General features: G+C 40.9%; 2 protein-coding genes across 4 annotated transcripts in view; one reads left to right on the top strand and one right to left on the bottom strand.

Moving 5' to 3' along the window:
- Positions 1 to 2,801, bottom strand: part of ndufaf2 (NADH:ubiquinone oxidoreductase complex assembly factor 2) — a 23,995-nt gene extending 21,194 nt beyond the window's left edge. The window contains exon 1 of the mRNA XM_061767844.1: positions 2,589 to 2,801. Coding sequence (XP_061623828.1) covers positions 2,589 to 2,703 — 115 coding nt within the window. The 5' untranslated portion in view covers positions 2,704 to 2,801. The remainder of the gene's footprint in view (positions 1 to 2,588) is intronic.
- ercc8 (excision repair cross-complementation group 8) lies at positions 2,737 to 19,638 on the top strand. 3 transcript variants are annotated; one of them, XM_061767838.1, is made up of 12 exons: positions 2,737 to 3,267; positions 3,398 to 3,493; positions 4,598 to 4,699; positions 4,821 to 4,944; positions 7,274 to 7,355; positions 8,028 to 8,096; positions 8,804 to 8,870; positions 10,918 to 11,021; positions 11,464 to 11,588; positions 13,238 to 13,435; positions 15,606 to 15,692; positions 19,101 to 19,638. In XM_061767838.1, the coding sequence occupies exons 1-12, from the start codon at positions 3,191 to 3,193 to the stop codon at positions 19,164 to 19,166; spliced, it is 1,197 nt and encodes a 398-aa protein (XP_061623822.1). In that variant the 5' UTR covers positions 2,737 to 3,190; the 3' UTR covers positions 19,167 to 19,638. The 3 variants fall into 3 exon arrangements, with proteins under 3 accessions (XP_061623822.1, XP_061623824.1, XP_061623823.1); XM_061767840.1 differs by having other exon boundaries at positions 3,226 to 3,267; positions 4,612 to 4,699; XM_061767839.1 differs by lacking the exons at positions 2,737 to 3,267; positions 3,398 to 3,493; positions 4,598 to 4,699; positions 4,821 to 4,944 and adding an exon at positions 5,223 to 6,222.
- Positions 19,639 to 19,921: the final 283 nt, after the last annotated feature.

Raw genomic sequence — 19,921 nt, forward strand, 5'->3', positions numbered from 1 at the left:
AAGAAGTAGTATGTAGAGCGGTGAAAGCTCTTGCTCACCCTGCCTGAACCGACCGCTGGTATGCGGCAGACAGAAAAGCCCGCAGTCCAAGCCTAAAGGCCCTGAGCCCACGCTTGGCCTATCAGTTTAAGATAAAAAAGAACTCACTTTAGCAAGACATATGGGGTGAATAATGCATCTGCTTTTATTTCCACCAGCCTGGATCCGGCTGAGTGGGAAGAAAAAGAGGATGACATAAATATGGGCAGCATATATTGCGTTTTTTAGCAATGCGTGTGTGTGTGTGTGTGTGTGTGTGTGTGTGTCCAGCGTTATGCTTTCTCCACCAGGCCGGCGGTGTCAGTCATGGTGATCGGCCAGTCAAACGGTGGCTTGTAGCGTGATGGGAAATGGGCTTGTGTGATGTCTCATTTGAATAGTCTGACAGCCCGCAGCCTTGTAATGAATTATAAATATGAGGTGGGCGCAAGTTTCCCCGGCAAACTGCAAAGAAAAAGGTGAAGCACAAAGTCAAGTTCAGTCAGAATGAAACCATGCGTGCAAGCCTGCTGGAGGTTGGCCTCCCTGTCCCCAGACAAAGACATAACATCACACAAATGGTTAATTATGACTGAATGTATGACTTCTATTTAATCAGAATGTGCTCTGAAGATGTCTTGGAAAAAATGTCTGCACTATCATCCATCCATTTTCTATACTGCTTATCCTCACTGGGGTCACAGGTGTGCTGCAGTCTATTCTAGCTGACATTGGGCAAGAGGCAGGGAACACCATGGACTGGTTACCAGCCAATCGCAGCTGTACTAAAGCAGTCATTTAGAATTAGAAAAAGGAAAAAAATGCCAGCTTTTACGGGTAGGGTAAAAAAGGCTTGCGATAGTACCTTCATAGGCAGAACATTACCAAATCGACTTTGTTACCCCCCCCCATTCTGTGTTGGAGCTGTTTATATCGGACAGAAACATGACAGCTCATACATGCACTCTAGAAGAAGAGTCTGATACGACCTGCAAAGGCAGAAAATTGTCAGATCGGTCAGACCCCCGCCACATTCACTGTTGATACAGAACAGAGAAATAGAACAAAAATCTTCAACAGGCAGCGTAAAAGGAGCATGTGATACTACCTCCATTGTAGAAAAATGTCAGAGTCGACTTTGCCCCCCCCCCCCCGTTGATACACATCCGAGAAACTAAAAAATAAAATAAATAAAAAGCGGAAAAATGCCACCTTGTTGGCAGCGTCAAAGTGGGGCTTCTGATAGCTGAAATTTGTTGGGTTGCCTATGTCACACCATCCTGTGTTAGTGCCATTTATACAACACTGAAAAAGGTGGACATTTTGCACCTTATACACACAATTGTTAAAGTAGGTTTCCTGATACTACTGCCAAATGGTCAACTTGATACATCCATCCATCCATCCATCCATTTTCTGAGCCGCTTCTCCTCACTTGGGTCGCGGGCGTGCTGGAGCCTATCCCAGCTGTCATCGGGCAGGAGGCGGGGTACACCCTGAACTGGTTGCCAGCCAATCGCAGGGCACATACAAACAAACAACCATTCGCACTGACAGTCACACCGACGGGCAATTTTTTACAGTCTCCAATTAATGCATGTATTTGGGATGTGGGAGGAAACCGGTGTGCCCGGAGAAAACCCACGCAGGCACGGGGAGAACATGCAAACTCCACACAGGCGGGGCCGGGGATTGAACCCGGGTCCTCAGAACTGTGAGGCTGACGCTCTAACCAGTCGGCCACCGTGCCGCCCAACTTGATACAGAACAGAGAAACTGGGAAAAAAAAGAGAAAAAAAGAAGAGAAACAAATGCTAGCTTTTTCAGGCAGCAACGGAACAAACATGCTTCTGACACACCACCAACAACGCTGAAAATTACCAGGTTGGATTTGTCCATGTCGGTGCCGTGTATACAAAACAGTGACACAGAAATTATGCCTTTTTCAGGTCGTGTAGAACAGGTTTTTGATACTACCTCCAAAGGTGAAAATCAGCAGGTTGACATAATCCCCCACCCGATTGCGCATTGGTACCGTTTATATAGAATATTAACATGGAAAAATGGGGGGTGGGACACACAAATTTTTACATTCTGTTTGAAAAGGGCTAATTATTTTGATAATTTTTATCTGGTTATTAACTGGACCCCAGACATCCAATTAGTTGTACAGGATAACAAATACTGCACATGATGAAAACTATAACAAATAATGTTATGAGCCTTGTACCCCATCTAGCAGCAAGCTAGAAGTACTACAGAGATGAAAACTGTCAAACCACGGGTGCATGCACACTTTTGGAAGTTCCAACAGCAAAACCTTTGGAAAATCCACAATATACAGATGACAAGTCACATATCTTTAATGAGAACTTATCTATGGTAAATAGATACATAAAAGCACTGGGACAAACGCAAGATTATTGATATCTAAAGTTAGTTAATAAGTTATCATAGATGGGAATACGTAATAAGTCAAATGTATCCACATTAATCGTGTTTTAAAACAGGCTTATTAAGCTAAATAGAATTAAGACGAGGTAAATTTAGCACACCATAACATGGCTTACCTGTCCATGTCTTCTGTTCGGGGACTATGTAATATTTATTCCCCATGTGGTCCGTCCCGACGTGCTCGCGTACCACGCCGAACGTCCTCCGTAAAGCGCCGACTATTGTATTCATATTTACAGGAAAACAGGCTTTAGTTGTCTTCTGTGCACCTTTTGCAGCCTTCACGTCAATGGGGTTGTTTATGTAAGTGTTCCGGTAGGCGGAGATAAGGTGAATAGACTGTATTTTGGTTGGCCACCTGTCTTCAATTTGTTGTACTGAACAAACCGCTTTCTGGTTGGCCGCAACATGTATTTGCTGAACCAATCAGCTCAATTGTTACCGGAAGTGCTTCATCGGTTCAAGATGGCGTTTTGTTTTGTTCGAAAAAAATAAATTAACAAGCAAAGCCACTTAATTAAGAGCACGCAATATATTGTATCCTGGATGTTGCCGTTAATATAACTACGAATGTTGTATAATGCCAAATACAGTGAGAAACGTTTTTAATTTGAGTAAATCCCGACCTAACGGCAGATAGCATGCTATCTCCGTGGTTAGCATCTAACAAATCTTGTATATACACAAATTCTACCCAATATTTTGTTGATTTGAAACAATGCTGGGTTATTTGGCAGCAAGGAGGGCCGGTCTGGATGACCCTCTCCGACTCAGGCGCGCGGAAGCGACGAGAAGGTAAGCAAACGTGTGTGTGTTTTATTCTGTTATAGATGCGATATTGATTCTGTACTTGTGTGTCACCGCTAATTGACGTTGGCTGTGCCTTACAATGAATAATACTCTCCCTCTTTCTGTGTCTTAAAAGAGTACTAAGCCTGCAGTTGAATGCAGACAGAGATATGGAAAGAATCCATGCAAATGGTGTCAATACCGTTGACATTGAAGTTATAGAAGGCAAATAGTGAGTCAAATGTCCAACTTTCTTTCCCATAACTACACTAATCCCTCCTAGTCCTTCCAAATTAACTTTTTTTTTTTTTTTCCTGTGGAACCTGTCCCCATTTATTCACTGAAAAACTTTTGGCACCTTCGATTAAACGCCCAAAGATGCCACAAGATGGTACCGACACCCTGTCTAATAGCGCGTTGGTAAGTAATGCATCTAGACTGAGAGGCAAGCTGTTTATGTCAGAGAGGAGACAAGTTTAGCCTCAGTTCTTAGAAAAACCCTTATTAAAGTGGACCTCCGCAGTTTGGCGGCAATTAATTTACCTAATGGTGAATTATTATTTTTTTTTTTCAAAATAGTTTTCAATTGTTTTTCATTATTTTTCAACTTTTTTCCCAAATATAATTTTTTTAGGGGGGGTTGGAATCAACCCCCAAAAGGCTTATTGGAAGTTATTCAAGAATGTTGGGGTTTTCAAAATAAATAAATAAGTAAATAGTTTTGATGCAAGTATATATACGCAGAATTTTGTTATTCGCGGACCAGCCAGGTCCCTATCCCCCTCAAATAGTGGGCGTCCACTGTATACCCCAAACTATGATCCGAGGACGCTGGCGTGAATGTCGTCTCTGTGCAAATTGTAAAAATACTCATTACCACTAGATACTAATAGATACTCTCATGTTTAAAATATATACACTTAACTCCTGCTTAGTTTAGGGTTTGGCATTTGCAATTTCATATTGTTACATTTTTGGAGGGAATCAATTTTCCCCCGTTTGCTGAAAACTCTCAGTTTTTGTGATCAGGCCCAAGCAATAAAAATATTGCTTTCCCACCATCTTGTGGCCTCTTAGTCGCTAAGATGGCACCTTAGAAGGAGCAGAGTGTTTTGACGGCATCTTAGGGTGTTCAAGAAAGAGCACAGAAATATGAGAATACATGACTAGTAAAGCTTTTCAGTGAATAGTTGTTAATTAGGTTCCACCTAAAATGGTAAGTAGATGAGTTCGCAGTGATGAATCTCGAATAGGTGGCGGATCACTGTAGACTGTTTTTGAACACAATGTAATTCAAAAGGACAGTGCTTTGACGTCATAAGTGTTTGATGATTAGCATGTTGTCTGGAGGTGCCGATGGAGTGATTGTCATCTATGACCTGGAGAACTTCAGTGGGAAACCGCAGTACACCTGCAAAGCTGTCGCCACCATTGGCAGGTGAACCTTACCCCTCATTTGCATACTATGTCCACTAGGGAGCAACATGCCTTTGATAGTTAAATCTAAAATTAGTCATAAAATTAACAAGCAATTTTCTATGTGATTACTTTAAATGCAGGTCCAGCAAGTACGCCCACAAATTCAGCGTGGAGACAGTCCAGTGGTACCCTTATGACACTGGCATGTTTGTATCTAGTTCCTTTGACAAGACAATGAGGGTGTGGGACACTGAGACTCTCAAGGTAACATACAGTGTGTCACTCTCACACCAATTTAATACATGTGTGACATAGTGTGTTGTTGCTGAAGCTGTGTAATTGATTCCTCTGAGTTCAACTGCTGGTCTTGCATCCATCCATCCATCCATCCATCCATCCATCCATCCATCCATCCATCTTCTAGAGCGCTTGTCGTCATTAGGGTCGTGGGCGGGCTGAAGGCTATCCCAGCTGACTTTGGGTGGGGTGGGGGGTACACCCTGGGGGGCGGGGGGGGGGGGGGTGTACACCCTGGACTGGTTACCAGCCAATCAGATGGCACATATAGACAAACAAGCATTCACATTCGCACCTATGGACAATTTAGAGTCTTTATCAATTAATCATTTTGAAATTAGAAGTCAGTTCAGCTATTGTTGAATTAATTTTAAAAGGAGATTTCATTACCAAAAATGTGACAATTTGCTATTTTGGCACAGATTTTTGCATGAAACGAGGAAGTTGACGCACATGATTTACTTTTGGGGGCCACATAAAATGATGTGGGGGGCCGGATCTGGTCCCCTCTGCTTGAGTTTGGAACTTGTGTGCTAACTACTAGGCCAAAAATTCAATTAATTGTACACTGTCGCAAATAACATTTTAACATTATTATTAATTGTTCATTCCCGAAACACGCTTTAAACACTCTGCTAACTTTTAATAACATCTGAGGACCTGTAATAAATGTCCCAAATCTAATTTTGTTTCCAATAACTGTCAAACAAGGGTAACATTAAAACCATTAATGTAATGTAAAATGACATCATGACACTGAAAGTGGACCAATGTACTTATTGATTATTGTAATTTATTTCACATTAACTCCCCCGGGTGGCACGGTGACCGACTGGTTAGAGCGTCTGCCTCACAGTTCTGAGGACAGTTCAATCCCCGGCCCCGCCTGTTTGGAGTTTGCATGTTCTCCCCGTGCCTGCGTGGGTTTTCTCCGGGTACTCCGGTTTCCTCCCACATCCCAAAAACATATATGGTAGGTTAATTGAGGTCTCTAAATTGCCCCTAGGTGTGAATGTGAGTGCGAATGGTTGTTTGTTTATGTGTGCCCTGCAATTGACTGGCAACCAGTTCAGGGTGTATCCCGCCTCTTGCCCGAAGATAGCTGGGATAGGCTCCAGCACTCCCGCGACCCTTGTGAGGATAAGCGGCTTGGAAAATGGATGGATGGACATTAACTCCCTGTGGATATTCTTCTCTTCTCACATTCTTCTTTCAACTGGATCATCAAGACGTCAGACTTTGAAGGTTCTAACTGTACTGATTTGTTCATGCCCCCCTTTGTCTCTGTTTTCATTGTTTGTTCAGTGTGTTCCTTATTGTCTGCTTCACGCTTTCTGCTTTCCTATGCCACATCGTCTGCGCTGAGCTAAAGTTTCAGTGGCGTCACGGTTACCTCACAAGTTCAGGGAAGGGACAAGAAAAGAACCCGCTGAACTTTTTTTTTTTTGCCTCCCACAAATCCACACGCTGATATCTTGATGATCATTGCTAAAAGTGTGTTTTACATGTGCGTATGGGGAGTATGTTTATGCAAACAGAGGGTCCTCTGTGTGCCCCATTGATTGGCTGACTCGTGGCGGTGGTGGCACACAGCGACAGATGGTGCAACAACAGAGGCTTTTATATATTTGCTGGTGAATTTGCATTGCAGTCGCTACGGCAGCACCAATAAGATGCCTTCAGAGATTTAAAGTTTGAGCTCATCTTGAGCTATGATTTGTCATAGTTATAAAAATACATAAATAATAAATAAAAATATTAAACAGTCATAAAATAATGATCAATAATAATCATATACATATGATAAATATATATATAAATGTATATTGCCACAAAAGTCTATTGAGGGTTGGTGCATGAAACAAAAAAGAGGCATTTTGGTGACAATATGGATGAAGGTGCAGATGCCGGAATTTACAATTCGTGGCGCTATATGCATGAGTGAAACATTTGGATGATTATATCTTAAGTTACAGCTAACAAAGACCCAAAATTCACCATGTCAAGAAATCAAGAGATTTCATGAGAAATGATCAAAATTATTTTTTATTATCGAAATTACATAGTATTAGCCTTCTAAAAAGTATTTTCCTCTGTGTTTAATGAATGTGTACAATATGAGTTTCACTTTCTTAATTGAACTACTGAAAAATAAATAACTTTGTGGTGATGTAAAAATATTTGAGATGTACATGTAAAAAGTTTGCCCACACCTGATTTGGAAAAAAATGCATGCATTATTATTTTTTTTTAATTATTATTATTTTTTAACCCCTTTCTCTTGGTGTTCCCTCAGCCTGCCGAAGTGTTTGAATTTGAAGGCAACGTCTACAGTCACCACTTGTCGCCGATCGCCAGGAAGCACAGTCTCATCGCAGGTATGAGAGTGGAGAGTGGAATGAGCAGGCGCTTGCCAAAAGGGACCTCTTGTGTATTTATTCCCCCTTCAGTAGAGACCAACCTTGCCCCTTTTATTACTCTTCATATTACCTCGGGTTACATGTGCCCTGCAGGGGAAAGTCAGAGAGACCTCAAGTCTGCTGTAAGGTGTACGTATTGCACCACCACATCACCAAGCAGGAACAACAGGTTACCCATAGCCAGCTGCTGTAGTCCTACCGGTGCTTCCAAGAAAGAAAGAAACAGTAGTCTCTCTGTGTGTGACACGCCCCTTTGTAGATCTAGAAAAGTCAGCTTTGAATGAATCTGCTCTTAAAAACACAGTCAGTTGAAAGTTGATAGTTTTCTACTTGCGTAATTTACATGTGTAATGACTACCTTGTTTGAGTGTATCGGTGACTCTCTTGGTTTGACCTGTTGTTATCAGTGTTCTGATTTACCACACCTTGTTTCTGAGAAGCTGGGAGTCCAGTTTTGGAGATTTATCCAATCAACGCTCCCTAGTAGAACGCTTCTTTTTTTGTTTTGTTTCCTTTATTAAGGAATGCGTATCATTTTTAAACTAAGTCACTGTGTGAGAATCCACATTTTTGAAGTATTTTCTGTGTAACAGAATGTGATTTTATTTTTTCGCCCGTGTATCTTGTCAGTTGGCACCAACAATCCTAAAATACAGCTGTGTGACCTGAAGTCCGGTTCAAAGATCCACGTTCTGCAGGGTTAGTGCTTTGGACAACAAACACACACATATTCATACAGTGCTGTGAGTTATTTACCCCCTTCCTGATTTCAGATTTATTTCTTTATTTTTGGGAGGGGCGGGGTGTGGGAGTGGGCATATTTATCACGCTTATATTCAGACCTGGGTGTTGCTGGTGAAATTTCCCAAAACTGTGTTTAATCACAGTCAAATCAGTCAAACTGCATTTTATATTTACTTGAGTTGTCTTTGTGAGGTAATAAAATTGGTTAGATGCTCTGAAACATTAAAATGTGATAAATATGCAAAAATCACACCGATGTACTCACACATTCAGGAGCATCTCAATAAATTTGATTATCATAGAAAAGTACATTTATTTGAGTAGTTTCCAAAGTGAAACTCATATTCATTCACTAATCTCACAGGAAAATATTTTTCAGAACGGGTTTTCCTGCTTAATTTCTACATAAAAAAAATAATTTGGACTCTTTCTTTTGTAATGTTCAAATTTCTTGAGATGTTGAATTTTGTTTTTTTTTGCTAAAATCAAAATTATGTTTAAAAATAGAAATCACTCACGTGAGTCTATATAATACGTGTTAGTATTTGTGAATTGAGCTACTGGAATGCATTTTCCATGATATCATTTTTTGGGGGCGATACACCTATACATAAGACATAAACACTAAAATGTGATAAACACCAACTTTATCCCCACTTCAGGTCACAGAGCTGAGGTCCTGTCTGTGCGATGGTCACCCAGATATGAACATATCCTAGCCACTGCCAGGTAGGCACCATTTACAACTTACTTACATTCACAATCTCAAAGCTGTACTCTAAATTCTGTCTTTAAGATGGGAGTAATTCGCAGTTGAGATCAATTTCTGACATTTAGCACCTCTTGTTGTTTTATAAGGTACTCAAAATATTAGAAAAACACCTCTCAGTGTGACTACCGCCACAATAATATACAGTGCCTTGAAAAGTATTTGCCCCCTTCTCAAATTCTTATTTTTTGAGGTTTCCCAACTTTAAGATCATCAAACAAATGTAAATACTAGACAAAAATAACCCAATGAAACATAAAATGCAGTTTTTAAATGATTTTATTTTTTTAATGAAAAAAAAAAGTATTCAAAGCTGCCTGACTGTGTGAAAAAGTAATGGCCCCAAAACTATAACGTCAGATATAACTGCTTGTCCATTACATTGAAGTCCTTTTTTTGAGGCCATATGCACCCATATTACTGTACAGTACAAAATTGTTTTGTAGGGTTTTTTCATGGCCTAAAACGCCCAGTACGGTCCAAAGTTATTGTAAATAAAAGGAAGATTTAAAAAAAGCTTGTTTAAAAAAATGTCTGAAAGTTTCACATTTTATCCAAACTTACCATGCCAGTGTGCTTGGCCATGGTGGCCTTGTTGACGTACAGTACTCATCATAGGCGAGTTGCTTTCATGAGCCGCGAGGAATTATTGTGCTTCCTGGTTCCTCTGTTGGCAAAGTTGAACGACTTGACAAAAAACTGTTACTGTACCAAAAATAGCATGTTCCGTACTCCTAACATACTTTTGTCAACGGCATTTTAAGTGACAAATGGAAACTATTTTTGGACACGTTGTTTAGTCCTCGACGGTCCGATATCCGTGATATCGGGGTCCGTTTTATCGAGGTTCCACTGTATAGGATAATTTTTGATACAGCTCTTGTACTGGGTCTTGTCATATGGTGCAGGTGTACATAAAGAAGTGTTCAGTGACTCTAATTCATCCACAGAGACCCATCAAAGAGAGAATTAGTAGGCAGTGGATCATTTCACCGCCGGCTCGTCTTGTCATTCCCCTTCCCGGCCATCTGGCCACATGGCGGCCTGGAGTCAAAGATGATGCCGGCACATCTCTAGCACTCCACTAGATGTGTCACTAAAGCATATGGTAGATGCACCCCCCATTGTTTTATGCTACATTAGACCTGCTAATTAATCTAGTGGGACCCATGCGCTGCTCTCCCTTTGGACTGTAAGTGATTTTAAAAACAACTGGCACAAAAGAGGCACGCGGTGACGCCTGCCTGATATTTAATTTGGCTGCATGTTAAATCCCCACATGCAGAAAAGTGACAACAATAGGTACACCTGCCCAATTCTTCCTTTACAAACAGAATTATATTCACTTTTGATTGACAGTGTTAAAGAATCATTGATTTTACAATGTCTTTCATTGCAAGTGAGTTTGCACTGGTGTACAACTGCACTGCATCAAATTGAGAGCTCTCTGTAATATTTCAGTTACCTTATTTACCAATTTCTCCCATAGAGAAAGAATACAAAGAATATAAAGGCGTCATTCACTGATTCCAAGCGCAAACGAGCAATCATATTATCTAAAAACCAGTTTACACAATTGTAAATATAAATTTTGCATGTAACGGCATTATTTAACTGACTACTCTTTAAAAGTACAGTGGTACCTTGACTTACAACTGACTCACTTTGTCGTTTTTTTTTTTTCTTTGTGTTGCGAGAACCTGATGTCACTCACTAGACTGTGTCCCATGAAGGCACATATCCAACACATGGATAGTATAGTGCTGCAATTTATTAAAAAACTTTAGTTGTTTACTTTCTTTTTTATTATGTTTATATACAAAGCAGTACTAAAAAAAAAAAAGTTTGATGGGGGGATTAATGGTGTTTCAATTCATTCCAATGAAGTAAATTGCGTTACAAGCTTGGTCATGGTGCAAATGAAACTCGCAAGTCAAGGTACCACTGTATTCCCTTGTGAAGTAGCTGTTATAGAATCAAACAAGCGTGGTAATTTTTCTCCCCAAGTGCTGACAGCAAAGTGAGAGTGTGGGATGTGCGTCGGGCATCAAGTTGCCTCTTTACGCTGGACCAGCACAACGGAGACAAGTCGAAAGCCGCTTCTGAGGCAGGTAGGCTTCCACTCAGCTTTCCAATTATCTTTCTACCTGTGCTGCAAGGCTTCATTTTTTTTTTTATGCGGAGCAAAAGTATGTTTCTAAACATTGAATGAAAGCGCAGAAGAGGTTAATTTCGCAAGGGTCAATTCGCCACATGATATGAGCATTTTTCATTCTTATTTTTTTACCTTTATTTTTCAAGCGGCAATTGACTTTTTTGTATACCTTTTTTTTCCTTATATAAAAAAAGACAAAAATGGCGGGGAATGTTTTATTTATATATCTGTTTCCCCTCAAAGCTTAAGACAAAAATAGCACCATAATCCTTTTTTAACATTTTCTGTTAATTTAAGGGTCAATTAAAATGTTTTTTTTTTTTTTAATTCAGGGGGTTAATTTAGGGAGGGTCTGTAGGCTATTAGGCTAACATAATGTGTTTTCTGCTGCTACCCAGTGAACACAGCCCACAATGGCAGAGTGAATGGCCTGTGCTTCACAAGTGACGGCCTGTACCTCCTCACGTCTGGGACCGATGATCGCATGCGATTGTGGAACAGTGCCACAGGGGAAAACACCCTGGTATGTTACTTTATGAATATAATTATATGGTCTGGAAACTATCCAATTGCTTACTTGAGCCTGTATTTGCATAACCTGTCTTGTACTTTTTTGCCTGGTGGCATTATGACATAGCCATCTAAACTAAAGCCTGGCGAAACCGTGACATCGCCCTGAGTTTTTAATGCGGCCCCCCATTCACATTTACGGCTCGACTGACTTGCGCTGCGGTTGCCATGGCGTTTGTTTTTTTCCCACCTCGAAGACACAGTCACCTAAGGGGTAGAGGCTCTTTCCTCATGGGAACACAGAGCAACAGACCTGAGCTGGCCCATTGGTAGAGCTGTGGAAATTGGTAGGGAACAGTTGAACAAGAAGCTATGCACATTTAGGTGAGGGATCCTGGTTAAAGTACAAAGAAAAACTTATCTGAATGGAGACGTAGCAGCTACAATGCGTCGGTCAAAACTTGCCAGTGTACGCTCTTACCGGTTCAATAGTTTCAATTAGTTTTCAAATAATCAAATTGGATTTTTCATTTGTTGGACTTTGATTTTTGGAGTAGTAAAAGGCGTACAAATTCGATTGTGATTCATTAGTCATTTGTTACTGTCAATACAAATAGCGATTGGGGTTTTAGAGTGCGAGTCCGACCACTAATATGCAGAGTGTGTGTGTGCGTGTGTGTGCGCGTGCGTGCGTGCGCGTGTGTGTGTGTGTGTACACATGTACACACATTGTACATATTAGTGGTCGGACTATTTACTTTCCAAATGCCAGTGTCTGTGCCATGTCTCTGAGTGATTATCTAGACATGCTTGTTTTTTGACCCATAGTTAGCTCTGTTTTTTTTGTTTGTTTACTACTCCTCTAACTCGTATAAATGTACTCTTCACAGTCCCAACCCAAAAACCCAAATCTCAAGCAAACAGAGTTATTTATTGTTTGAATAATCAGCAAAACTCTTAAATCACAATTGCTTGTTTTTCCGCCAAGAGACAACTCTCTGGTTTTCGTGTTGGTTGCACCTCTAATTTATGTAAATGTAGTCTTCACAGGCCAAACACAAATCCAAAACTGCGTAGACATTCAGCGCTATTTATTATTTGAAAAGTCTATCAACAAAACATTTTCTGTAGCAATTACTTGTTTTTCCACCCATATACGTGTCTGTGTTTTTTTCGTGTCGGTTACGCCAGTGTAACTGTAGTCTTCACAGGCACAACCCAAACACAAAACACAGCCTAGATAATTCAGGGATATTTATTTTTCGACTAATCAATCATTAAAACACTTATCACAGTGTTTTTTTTGTTTTTTGTTTTAAGCCAGTGAAAGCTCTCTGGTTTTCGTGTTGGTTTCACCTCTATCCGATGGAAATTAACATAGTCTTCACAGGGAAAACCCAAATGTGAAACTGTGCAACTAACTAACTACCTAATAATAATTTATTGGTTGAATAATCAAGCAACAAAACTTTTTGGTCACAATTGCCTGTTTTCCACATCAGTTAACACCAACTACTTTAGTGTAAATGAAGTCTTCACAGGCTCAACCCAAACCCCCAAATGGACCTAAAATTTCAGCACTATTTATTGTTTAAATAATCAAGTCAACAAAACATTCCTGTCAGTTGCTGACGTTTCTCCGCGTTCACCGGTCCCCCTCAGGTGAACTACGGGAAGATAAGCAACAAGAGCCGCAAGAGGCGTCAGTTCACAGTCTCGCAGGGGTGCAGTCCGGAGTATGTGTTTGTGCCGTGCGGCAGCTCGGTGGCCGTGTACGGCCTCCACACAGGCGACCTGGTCACAATGCTGCGGGGTCACTACAACCACGTGGACTGCTGCGAATTCCATCCCGACCACCAGGTGAGACGTCATCTTGTCTCATCCCCCATTGCTCCTGATGGGCTACATTTGAGCCTCCGGGTGAGAGAGGCGAACACATAGCAGAGGGGTGTCAAACTCTTTTTTTGTCTCTGGCCACATTGTAGTTATGATTTCCCTCAGAGGGCTGTTAAAACAGTGAAACCATGTCAATGTTTCATCATCACCAAAACATATTATTACCATTACACAACAAATTGACAAGGATAATAGTTTGTTCAAGTAGAAGAAGAAGAAGAAGAAGAAGAATCATCTTTTATTGTCATGAACATGCATGCATGCACACGAAATTTGTTCTCTGCATTTAACCCATCACAGTGAACACATACACATGTTAGTGGAACACACTGGAGCAGGGGGCAGCTGAAGCGCCCGGGGAGCATTTCGGGGTATCAGTGTCTTGCTCAAGGACACCACAGCCGTGAGTCCAGGGGATGTTGGCGGATGGTCCAGTCGGGGTTTTGAACCTAGGTCCCCCACGGTGGCAGGCGATGATCTTAACCATTGGGCCACGGCTGTGTTTATTGTTTAAGTTACTGTTTGGTAACAGAAAAATGCAATATCTCAACATTATTGTTTATTATTATGACAATTTGGAATGTGGGTACAGATTTTAGCAAAAATCACGGAGGTTGACGAGCATGATTTGCTTTCGCGGGCCACATAAAATAATGTGGCGGGCCGCATCTGGCCCCCGGGCCTTGAGTTTGACACCTATGACGTAGCATAACAAAAACGTGTCCATCCCAGGCCGCCCCCTCCAATATATTGTGTCATACACGTTTTGTCTGTACTTTGCTGTGAGAATGCAGTCAAGCTGCTTGTCACTCATGGCAAGAATCCACCTCAGTTGAAATGGCGCTCCGTTTGTGTCCATGAGCCGTGTGTGTGTGTGTGTGGGTGTGTGTGTGTGTGTGTGTGTGTGTGTGTGTGTGGGTGTGGGTGTGGGTGTGTGGGAGTGTGTGTGTGGGTGTGTGTGTGTGTGTGGGTGTGTGTGTGTGTGTGTGGGTGGGTGTGGGTGGTAACACTGCTTTTTCTCCACTAGGCGCTTGTTTACTTACAGATGATGCACCAGCAACCCTTTTTTTTTATGCTTTTGATATTAACCTGGATTTTTTTTATAATGGTTAGGTATTTATCCAAAGATCCTTCCAATTCAATTGCCTTTTCCCCATTTTTATTTTTTACATATAAAAAGAAGAAAAAAAACCCAAATAAGGTTAAATGCATATTCAGTGTTGTTTTGTTGGTTTTTTATTTTATTGAAATATTAAAAGATCATTTGTAGAAAACTAATACATTAATGAAAATAAAATCATATTTATTTTTTGGCAGTTTGGGTTAATTTAGCAAGAGTCAATTCTTCACTTGATGTGATTTCCGCATTTCTTCATAATATAATTTTTAAAAAAGAAAAGAAAAATAGACACAAAAAAGTAAAAAAACCAAAACAAAATGAGACCAACATTTTGTGGGTTGGTTACGGGTTTACATGCATTTTATTCTGTACACCACTTATTTGTTCGTTTTCCTTGGCTCATATTTACATTTTGTATGTCTGCGACAGCCAAAAATTGTATCCCTTTCTTTAATGTTGCAGTTATGACCATTTTCTACACCTGTTGTTTCAGTTATGACATCCATCATTTTCCACACCATTTAGCCACATTAGTGTCGCGGGTGAGCTTCAGCCCGTCCTAGTTGACTTTGGGTGAGAAGCGGGGTTCACCCGGCGCTTGTTGCGAGCCAACCAACCGCAGGGCTACTGTATTCACACTCTATCCATCCATCCATCCATTTTCTGAGCCGCTTATCCTCACAAGGCTCGCGGGAGTGCTGGAGCCTGTCCCAGCTATCATCGGGCAGGAGGCGGGGTACACCCTGAACAGGTTGCCAGCCAATCGCAGGGCACATAGAAACAAACAACCAAATTTAATCTAAATCGCATCAATGACAAAAAAAGTAATATATTATGTAAAATACAAATTTAAATGTTAAGGTGCTTATAACTCTCAAATGTTTTCACATCGATATGATTTTATTTATTTGTGTGTGTGTGTGTGTGCATGTCAGATATAAACGAGCTAATTTCATGTACATATCACAATCAAAGTACTTCGCTCACTCATTGCTGTCTTTTCCTGTCAAATAGGAGTTGTACAGCGCAGGTAAAGATGGTAACATCCTGGCATGGGTTCCGGTCCTGCGTTACCCAGATGTGGAGGAAGATTCCAATCCGGTGACACACTTTTTAACTTTCGAAAACGAAAATATATTTCTGCTTGACATGACAAATCACCTATTCACAAGCACGCAATAGACATTACCGTTGGTCTATTTATTGTAACACAATGAGATCCTGATTTGCTCAGGAATGTAAATCGTGACCGCTCCATGCTGTTTGGCACATGCTGTGCACACACAGGCAAGGCACACTTGCATCACCACATTCTATTTTATTTCTTTGTGGCTTCAAAGAGTGCCGCAACAGGTTTCGGCCTCCACATGTGCCAGCTGAGGCTGACAAAACCTCTTCAAGTTCACTTCCTGAAGTCTCAGTTTTAAAAAAAAAAGGAAGTTATGCCAGGAACTTTTTGATGACAAGCCAGGCAACAGAGTGGAGCAGAGTGGAGCATTTAGAGCATTTAGAGCAGTATATATTACAATGTAGGACAAATATGGAGAATTGCAGTGAAACAGCAAAATCAAAATCCTTTTTTTATTTATCTTGTTTTATGCATAACAACATAGGTCAAAATGAGTCTGTAACATGGTTTAATTTTGACATCTATGCAGTTTGTCGATTGATGGCGAAAAGACAATAAACAGCATAAGGCTTGCAAAATGGGTGAATTTGAAATCGCCGTAAATAGCAAAGCATTGTCGCCAGCGATGATCGTCGCGGCAGGTTAAATTCAAATGAATTGGGGGTAGATGACGAGCATAACCTCAAAATATCCCCATCTTTTAATTTTCCCCCACGTCTGCTTTCAAATCATGTTCCCTATTAGTGGGCCAACAATCCAACGCTTGGTGAAATGTGCTTCACAATGATAGTGAGACGTCGAAGGACGCGACGTCGCTATGAAGGCTTGGCCGCCCGAAGCTTCTAGACACTAGTAGACGCCGTTATACGGACCGATCAGAGCCAAGCTGTTTTCCACATTGGGGAAATTGGGGGAATATAAGCGATCCAGTCAGAGCAAAGCTTATTTGCTACATTTTTTTAATGCATCTCAAGATTCAAATTAACTTTGCTCCGTTACATTCCTTAACCGAAGAGCATTGACGTCCATATTATTGGGAAGCTTTTATTTTGAAGGTGGCTTTCGCCACGAATTTGCGACTTATTACCGTAATGCCTAGTATGAACAAAATTAGGGGCGGCTGGCTTGATAGCTACTTTAGGTGTGGAGGGGGGCTTGACCGGCGCTATATACCTACTGGGGGCGTGCCTTTAGCGTCCTCCTTCACGCGCAACCTTCCCCCTTTACGTCCGCATGCTGTCCTCAGCCACGTCCGCCTTTCCAGGTATAAGCAGCGTGTCGGCAGGAAATGCTCCCAGTCAAGCGGAACGCTCATCACACATCAACGTTTATAGATTTTGGAACTTGGTACACTAATAAGGCGCGCCGCATTATAAGGCCCCCCGTCCATTTTGGAGAACATTTACGACTTTTAAGTGGTCGTGAAAATACGGTAATTAAATGTTCAAACGGTGCATGGTACTGCTCGGATAAGCGGAAGACAATGGATGGCACTACAAAGACAAGATAGTTAATGTTCAAACTGATAAACTTTATTGTTCTCAGCAAATAATCATTAACTTAGAATGTTATGGCTGCAACACGTTCCAAAAAAGCTGGGACAGGGTCATGTTTACCGCAGTGTTACATCACCTTTTCTTTTAACAACATTAAATAAACGTTTGGGAACTGAGGACACTAATTGTTGAAGCTTTGTAGGTGGAATTCTTTCCCATTCTTGCTTGATGTACAGCTTCAGCTGTTCAACAGTCCGGGGTCTCCGTTGTCGTATTTTACGCTTCATAATGGGCCACACATTTTCAATGGGAGACAGGTCTGGACTGCAGGCAGGCCAGTCTAGTACCCGCACTCTTTTACAACGAAGCCACGCTGTTGTAACACGTGCAGAATGTGGTTTGGCACTGTCTTGCTGAAATTAGCAGGGGCGTCCACGAAAAAGATGTTGCTCGGATGGCAGCATATGTTTCTCCAAATCCTGTATGTACCTTTCAGCATTAATGGTGCCTTCACAGATGTGTAAGTTACCCTGGCCATTGGCACTAACACAGCCCCATAACATCACAGATGCTGGCTTCTGAACTTTGTAGTCCGGATGGTTGTTTTCCTCTTTGGCCCGGAGGACACGACGGCCACAATTTTCCAAAACAATTTGAAATGTGGACTCGTCGGACCACAGAACACTTTTCCACTTTGCATCAGTCCATCTTAGATGAGCTCGGGCCCAGAGAAGCCGGTGTTGTTGATAAAGGGCTTTTGCTTTGCATAGTAGAGTTTCAAGTTGCACTTACGGATGTAGCGCCAAACTGTATTTACTGACATTGGTTTTCTGAAGTGTTCGTGAGGCTGACGCTCTAACCAGTCGGCCACCGCGCCGCCGTTCGTGAGCCCATGTGGTGATATCCTTTACACATTGATGTCTGTTTTTAATGCAGTGCCACCTGAGGGATCGAAGGTCACAGGCATACAATGTTGGTTTTCGGCCTTGCCGCTTACATGCAGTGATTTTTCCAGATTCTCTGAACATTTTGATCATATTATGGACCGTAGATGATGAAATCCTTAAGCTCCTTGCAATTGTACGTTGAGGAACATTGTCCTTAAACTGTTCGACTATTTTCTCACGCACTCGTTCACAAAGAGGTGAACCTCTCCCCATCTTTGCTTGTGAATGACCGTGCAATTCAGGGACGCTCCTTTTATATGTATGTCCAAAAAACACACAAGGAATTTGTCTCCGGTAATTGGAGCCGATCTAGTATGACAACAGACAGTCAATTGACAGAGAACACTTTTGAGACATAAAGATATTGAGAAAAACAGTCACTGAGCAATAATGGGTCGCTAGCTATCTGATAATGCCGGTACATTTGTATTTTGTTTTATTTTTACTTTTTTTTTTTTGGGACAATTGTGCAAAAAGATGCAGAGTCTTCTAGCACTTAGACCGGTTCGAACGACTAATATTGCAATAGTCCGGTGCAATGACCATTGCAATATTGCAATTAACCTGTTCACCTGTGGGATGTTCCATACAGATGTTTGATGAGAATTCCTCAACTTTCTCAGTCTTTTTTGCCACCTTTCCCAGCTTTTTTGTAACGTGTTGCAGTTAATGATTATATGCTAAAAACAATCAAGTTTATCAGTTTGAACATTAAATATCTTGTCTTTGTGGTGTATTCAATAAAATATAGGTTGAACATGATTTGCAAATCATTGTATTCTGTTTTTATTTATGTTTAACACAACGTCCCAACTTCATTGGAATTGGGGTTGTAGATCCAAAACAGAAACCCATGATTACGAGAGTGTTTCTGAACATTCATTAAAGAAGTTAGACGTACTGCAAACTGAATATTGAGCTGTGTGTCATGTTACAGAATGCAGCGGTCAAGTCGTCAGTGATCCTCACCTTTCAGGATGCATGGAGCAGTGATGAAGACTAATGATGCGTCCAGGTTTCACCAATGGCCTATACATTATTATTTTGAATACAGTGCTAGCAAATTGGCAGATTCAAAGACTGCAGAAAAACCTTTTGTGAAGGAATAATCCTGACATCATGGCATATTTAGGGATAAGGATTGATTGATTTGACATTTTATGTGTTTTGACAATGAAAGGACTGGTACGCTTGTGTGAACTGTCAAATCTTTTATTGTGTTTTCATTATGCCTTTTTCTGCCACCACCCATAAATCCATGGATGGGAGTGACCTTGCATTGTAAAGTGTTTGTCTTTTGTCATTCCTGGTGTAAATTTGCATCTGTGTTTATGTTGGAGGCCCTGATGCTGAAATTTATGGCAGGACAAGAGTGATACCAAGCGATGCTTCTCTCTCACGCCCTTTTGACACATTAGCCTTTGTAAAAGTCTTGATGGGTTTTTTTTTTATTAAACTGGCCTTTTTGTGCATTTCGTTTGTCTAAACTTTTAAAAATTTGTTTTTCTGTTGAAAGAAAGAAAACTTTTTGTTGGAATATTACTACTTTTCTATTTTAAAAAACATGTTGAAAACCCTTTTGTTGATCAATACTGTTTGATGAATTCAAATAAAAGAAATTTAAAGGAAGAACTGGTTGGAAAAAATTAGACAATATTGTTGAAAAATACAAGTATGTTGGGGAGGGGGACTTCTGTTGAAAAAATTAAACTTGTTGAAAAAATGAAATCAAAACAAAAAAATCTCTTCAGTTGGAAA

Source organism: Phyllopteryx taeniolatus, chromosome 3, assembly GCF_024500385.1.
Source record: "Phyllopteryx taeniolatus isolate TA_2022b chromosome 3, UOR_Ptae_1.2, whole genome shotgun sequence".
Taxonomy (NCBI): Eukaryota; Metazoa; Chordata; class Actinopteri; order Syngnathiformes; family Syngnathidae; genus Phyllopteryx; species Phyllopteryx taeniolatus.

Coding starts and splice junctions, on each gene's coding strand:
- ercc8 (XM_061767838.1), top strand. CDS start 3,191: ATGCTGGGTTATTTGGCAGCAAGGAGGGCCGGTCTGGATGACCCTCTC. Junction 11,022..11,463: donor GAAAGCCGCTTCTGAGGCAG/GTAGGCTTCCAC, acceptor GCTGCTACCCAG/TGAACACAGCCCACAATGGC. Junction 13,436..15,605: donor AATTCCATCCCGACCACCAG/GTGAGACGTCAT, acceptor CCTGTCAAATAG/GAGTTGTACAGCGCAGGTAA.